A 7,024-nucleotide genomic window follows, 5' to 3' on the forward strand; every position below is an offset into this window, starting at 1 on the left:
CGGTGCCATTCGACTGTCATCGCTGGACAGCTCTGGGGCCATTGTGTTTTTTTGCGCCTGTAATGGGCAGCATCTTAACAGCCCCGCTTTGTTCAGTGGAAGGTCGGTGCTGTTGGATGGTCTGCGGCTGGATGGATACATGGCTTGAGAGCCCACGATAAGAAGGAAGGAGTGTCAGCGCAGAGCGCCGATGCGTATATGCAACTGTCGCGGGATGGAATTGAAGCTGATTTATGGGGGACAGCTCGTCAATGGATGCTACAGCTGTGTGTTTGCTTTAAACATGTAGCTTGTAGTCGACGTGCACATTCCACCATGATGTCCCTGATCCACTGGTGAAGAGACACTTTGATCCTCTCCTCTTTCATCTGGAACTGCTTTATATAACAAAGAGGGTACAGAAAATGCTTAAGAATGAATGTCTCTCTGTGTCTTTGTGTTGTCATGTTATTTGTTATTTAGTTTTTTTTTGTTCTTTTGACTTCAAGACGGCGCCGCGAGAGTGGCTGCCTTTCCAGTAGCTCCTATGTTTTGCTTTTCTACTTTCATTTCTTTCATAACTTTGCCGCTGTGAAATGTAAATTTCTCCACTGCGAGACTAATAAAGGCTAATCCAATCCAATCCAATCCAATATAGATGTATCTCAGGTGCTGTTTGTGGCAAGGAATAGTGTCATTAATTACAAGAAGAGACTTGCATTTCCCTGATTTGTGCAGGTAAGGCTTGTTAAGAAAAATGCACACTTGTTGGGAAGATAAAAGCAAGTGCAACAAAGCTCTTCAGTACATACCAGATGGTGTGTAGGTCACGTTCCTATCACAATTGGGCTGGCGGCAAGAAAAGACTAATGGCAGACTGCACTTTTCCATTTCACAAAGCTCACAGAATGTCACACCGAAGGACTGACCTTTTTGAGTTTTTTTTCGATAGCTGTAAAAATCTTGCTTTAATTGGCTTCTATTTTCTAGTATTTATCTTTAAAAGATGCGCAGCTAAGGCAGAAAGGCTTGTATTCACTCTCTACACATGCGCAAACACACACACACAGATTGTGAATGGGTATGTGATCAAATTGTGTGTGTGTATATGTGGCGGGGTAAGGGTAACAGTAATACAGATAACAAAAAACAAAAAAGACATTTTGCTGTTGTTGCTCAATAGTCCGACAATAATGCAAAGCTCAATCCTGGAAGCATTCGAGCATTCACAAAACCCAGTGAGGCCATCTTGTCCCGAGTCTGCTGAATCGGAAAGTCCAGTCAGAGAGTAACAATGCGTTTGGGGGTGACAAAACTTTAGCTCTGTTGGCAATCAGCTACATTCGAAAATCAATGTCATGTTCTTGGAACTGGGCTTGTCTGAATGAAGCAGCTGTTTATTCATTAGGTACGCACCGTAGCCAAGAGCTCATGCGGTCTATTTATATGGATTGATTTGTCATGTAAAAAAAAAAAAGCCGCTCGTTTATACCGTCTTTGCCCCGTTGAAGACATTTGCTGTTGTGAATAGAAGCGGAATGACGTCCTGGGTTTTACATTCTCGCGTGGCTCACCTCTACCGGCGTTAAATTCTCTCCATTTTTCATCCATCTGTAGGAGGGTTTCGGCTTTCCCGTGGCTTTACATTCCCACGCCAAGGAGTCATCAATGAGCTTCTGGACATCTTGAGGTTTCTCAATGAGATGTGGCGTAGCTGAAAAAAAAGTGTAAAGTGGACGTCACAATCGGCTAAAGCAAGGGTGTCAAAGTCATTTGTTGCCGCGGGCCACATTGTGGTTACGTTTTCCTCTCGGGGGGCCGTTATGAATTTGCATAAACCATTAGAATGCTTCATCCGCTCCAAATATTATATATACAGTGTACAAAAAATTTATGAATAACTAGTTTTGAAATTAGAAGTAAAAAATAATGATGTTATTGTGGTAGCCACATTATAAGTGCTTTGCACGCTGGGTCTGAGACAACAGTAATTTCATCTGTCCTCATGACAAAAAGTTAGCGGACACCAAGGCAGACAATTCTGAAAAGTTGCCTGCCCGATTTGTCAGAACTTGAAACAATAAGACGACTAATCACAAAAAAAAACATTGTTGCAAAGTATTAAAGATATTTTTTTTAATTGAGGATGTTCCTACCACAAATGCTCCCTTGCTTAATCTAGCGTAAATATCCCTAGCTGATGATTTTGCTCCAATTGTCGTTTGTCCATATACTGTTTGTCATGTTGCACAATGCAATGTTTGCGTTGCGTCGTCTGCTACAAGCCACATGAACTCCTCTTTCCCCGATGCTTTTAATAATAATAATAACATTAATTTCTAAGGGTCTTTCAAAACTGTCAAGGAGACTTCACAGTCACGGGATAATGTACGTTTACGTTTTGTAGCATCATAAATTTTGTTGGCTTCTTTTGAATCTTTCTTCTGGGGCGAGGTTCTGTGCATCTACGGAAATGCACGACCTTAAAACGCTCGGGAAAGTCCGGAAGCACGAAGCAGGCTTCTGATTGGCTGCTGTGCAGAGTATGCAAATTGACAAACGAACCGAAATTCCCAAATTTCCAAACCGAACGAAGATTTCCATATCAGAATAATTTACTCCGATTTCGAAATCTTCGTTCAAACGTTTGCTTTGAAAAAAATATATATCTATTTTTATTCTTGAAGAAGTTGTCGGCCACCCGGGCAGAGACGTTTTGTAAGTTGTACGCCCAACGTAAAAGAAGATGTTATTTCAGACACTAATATTACCATATTTGACAATAAAGCTGACTTTGACTGTACATGCAACAATTTGAAATATTGGTTCAGATTTCCGCAGGCATCATGGAACTTGACATGTTTGATTAGCTTTCACCGGCCAAGTAAAATGATGTGGTGGTCCAGATTTGGCCCACGGGCCTTGACATTTGACACCTGCGCTCTGCAACCAGGGTGTCAAACTGATTTTTTTGCTGCGGGCCACTTGTAGTTACGGTTTTCTCTTGGGGGCTATTATGAATTTTGGGAAGCCATGAGAACGTTTAATCCCCTCCACATATGACATAGAGCGCACAACAAATTGAAGAAATACTTTTCAAATTTGAAGTAAAAAAAGAAGAAAAAAAAAGACGGTTATTGTGGTTTTCGTACGACAATCTGAAATTTTGGTTCGGACTTCAGCAAGCATCATGGAATTTTAGATGCCGGGCTAAGTTTGGTCCACGGGCCTTGACTTTGACACCTGTTGGCTAAAGATTTTTAAGTTATGAACGACATTAGAGTGACACGTTTGCAACAGCACTCACAGGATTGACCTTTGGAAATCGTTTTTGGAATGGATTTGATGATGTTTGCTTGGTTCATTCAAATAAATAATGTAACCTTTTAATATAAAGGAGTCCAAGATGGCGCCCGAGTAGGCAGCCGTCAGCAAGTGCTCTGATGAGCCTTGCTTTTTTTGTTGTTTTTGTCTTGTTTTTGTGTTTTCTTTTGTCACTTTGTGTTGTTGTGCGCCGTGTGGAACGGATACGGATTGTTTTTCAGCATTTTTGACCACGACATTCATCAAGGAGGAGACTGTGCTGAGCGGTTGCGCCTTTTCGGCAGCATGAATATGCCAGTACTGTTTTTGAAAGGGTTGAATGTCGGTGCCATTCGACTGTCATCGCTGGACAGCTCTGGGGCCATTGTGTTTTTTTGCGCCTGTAATGGGCAGCATCTTCACAGCCCCGCTTTGTTCAGTGGAAGGTCGGTGCTGTTGGATGGTCTGCGGCTGGATGGATACATGGCTTGAGAGCCCACGATAAGAAGGAAGGAGTGTCAGCGCAGAGCGCCGATGCGTATATGCAACTGTCGCGGGATGGAATTGAAGCTGATTTATGGGGGACAGCTCGTCAATGGATGCTACAGCTGTGTGTTTGCTTTAAACATGTAGCTTGTAGTCGACGTGCACATTCCACCATGATGTCCCTGATCCACTGGTGAAGAGACACTTTGATCCTCTCCTCTTTCATCTGGAACTGCTTTATATAACAAAGAGGGTACAGAAAGTGCTTAAGAATGAATGTCTCTCTGTGTCTTTGTGTTGTCATGTTATTTGTTATTTAGTTTTTTTTTGTTCTTTTGACTTCAAGACGGCGCCGCGAGAGTGGCTGCCTTTCCAGTAGCTTCTATGTTTTGCTTTTCTACTTTCATTTCTTTCATAACTTTGCCGCTGTGAAATGTAAATTTCTCCACTGCGAGACTAATAAAGGTTAATCCAATCCAATCCAATCCAATATAGATGTATCTCAGGTGCTGTTTGTGGCAAGGAATAGTGTCATTAATTACAAGAAGAGACTTGCATTTCCCTGATTTGTGCAGGTAAGGCTTGTTAAGAAAAATGCACACTTGTTGGGAAGATAAAAGCAAGTGCAACAAAGCTCTTCAGTACATACCAGATGGTGTGTAGGTCACGTTCCTATCACAATTGGGCTGGCGGCAAGAAAAGACTAATGGCAGACTGCACTTTTCCATTTCACAAAGCTCACAGAATGTCACACTGAAGGACTGACCTTTTTGAGTTTTTTTTCGATAGCTGTAAAAATCTTGCTTTAATTGGCTTCTATTTTCTAGTATTTATCTTTAAAAGATGCGCAGCTAAGGCAGAAAGGCTTGTATTCACTCTCTACACATGCGCAAACACACACACACAGATTGTGAATGGGTATGTGATCAAATTGTGTGTGTGTATATGTGGCGGGGTAAGGGTAACAGTAATACAGATAACAAAAAACAAAAAATACATTTTGCTGTTGTTGCTCAATAGTCCGACAATAATGCAAAGCTCAATCCTGGAAGCATTCGAGCATTCACAAAACCCAGTGAGGCCATCTTGTCCCGAGTCTGCTGAATCGGAAAGTCCAGTCAGAGAGTAACAATGCGTTTGGGGGTGACAAAACTTTAGCTCTGTTGGCAATCAGCTACATTCGAAAATCAATGTCATGTTCTTGGAACTGGGCTTGTCTGAAAAAAAAAAAAACCCACAATTGTTACTCAACGGCATCATGCCATCTGTACGAATCATGCAGATAACCGGAGTGAGTTGCTCAAAGCAAGGTGCATGATGGTGACATTTTTCTCTGTCCTTTATGAAGGCCAGTGCTTAGCCTTTGGCTCTGCTCGATATTTCCGAATTTCATCACCACAGCTACCCCTCACACTATCCAACTGCCTGGTGTCAACCGTTGAGACCTTCAAGTTCCTGGGAATCACAGTCTCCCAGGACATGAAGTGGGAGGTCAACACCAACTCTATCCTGAAAAAGGCCCAACAGAGAATGTACTTCCTGAGGCTGCTAAAGAAGCATGGCCTGCCACAGGAGGTGCTGCAACATTTCTACACGGCTGTCATTGAATCCATCCTGTGTTCTTCCATCACCGTTTGGTTCGGGGCCGCCACAAAAATGGACAAAATCCGACTTCAACGGACAGTTAGGACGGCGGAAAAAATCATTGGCACCGCCCTACCCACTCTCGAGGACTTGCACACTGCAAGAATCCAAACTAGGGCGCGGAAAATCCTACTGGACCCTCCGCACCCTGCCCACCACCTTTTCCAGCTACTCCCCTCAGGCAGGCGCTACCGATCCATGTGCACCAAATCCAGCAGACATTTAAACAGCTTCTTCCCCCAAGCCATTAACTCTTTGAACTCTTTGAACTCTTTCAACAGTAGCCAAAATAACTGGAACTGTATAGTGCCACTTAGCAGTTTTTTTTACGACGATACTAGTGCAGCGTGTTATACCGGAAACAAATTCCTTGTGTGTTCTACATACTTGGCAATAAAGATGATTCTGATTCTGATAATAATAATAATAATAATAATAATAATAATAATAATAATAATAATAATAATAATCATCATCATCATCATCATCATCATCATCATCATCATCATCATCATCATCATCATCATCATCATCGTCATCATTACAGTAGCACTACTACTATAAATATAAATAACCACATTCATTAATATGTGTGCGCGTGTACGCATTGTCAAATGGTGGCCACTGTTTTTATGTGACAGCACAAATAATTGTGAATGTTTTAATCATGAGCCAACATCGAACCGTCCTTTCATTTATTTCCCTCTCAGAGGAAGACTGAACCCACTTTTGCAATTTGCTTGGATGAACAAGATACACCTTATCGATCGCCCCCACCACCCATTGGCTTACACTGCTGACAAATGTCTCAAAAGCTTAATTCAAAGCAGGCTCAAAATAAGATTAGAGATTTTTTATCACCAGGCTGCAGACAGTATGAGAGGGAGAGAAAACAGAGGGAGACAATGAAAATGAAAACCCATGGCTCACACACTTTGACTTGAGGGGAGTAAATAAAGAAAGGTAGCAAGGAATTTGTGTAAACTGGACAAGTCTTTTGGAAGAATATCGAAATGACTGACAACCCTACCACCTACCTAAATACCTTATTATCAAAGTCTCTATCAACAACCGATGCGCCAGCATCTGAACTAAGTGGACTAACCATAGATAGCAATGAATTAAACCACTGACCCCCTTCCTGTCATTCCAGATGCTTTGGGGTAGATTATGTCCCTGACATATGTGCCACTGGTCTATGTCGAGAGCATTTAATAGCTTTTATCTCCAGTCAGGTTGGAAGAATGTCAATCATGAAGCCATCTGGTGGATCCCATCACAAGGATCGCCATCAAGGTCGGAAGCAAGGGCTCAGCTTCATCCACATAAATTCCTTTTAATCCGGATCAAAATATTAGAGGCATCATGACTGGCATCATTTTTGATGTGGCATTAAAACGCACCTCTCTTTCTCTCGCATAAAACACGGACCGTGTCGAGTCTTGCGGCCGCGCCGGAAATGTGCCGTGGGATCAGCGCAAGAACCTACCGTAAAAAGAAAGCTTTCCTTTGACGGTGTTCATTCCCCGGGAATTCTCAGCGACACACTCATAGGTGCCGGTGTCTTCCTGTTGGAAGTATGGAATTTCCAGAACGGCGCTCGCTTTTCTTT

General features: G+C 42.3%; 1 protein-coding gene across 1 annotated transcript in view; it reads right to left on the bottom strand.

The window, feature by feature from the left end:
* LOC148890766 (contactin-4-like) overlaps positions 1-7,024 on the bottom strand; it is a 103,432-nt gene that overhangs the window by 49,397 nt on the left and 47,011 nt on the right. The window contains 1 exon segment of the mRNA XM_089010274.1: positions 1,554-1,693. Coding sequence (XP_088866400.1) covers positions 1,554-1,693 — 140 coding nt within the window.

Source organism: Hippocampus bargibanti, linkage group LG12, assembly GCF_051943395.1.
Source record: "Hippocampus bargibanti isolate YZ-2025 linkage group LG12, ASM5194339v1, whole genome shotgun sequence".
NCBI lineage: Eukaryota > Metazoa > Chordata > Actinopteri > Syngnathiformes > Syngnathidae > Hippocampus > Hippocampus bargibanti.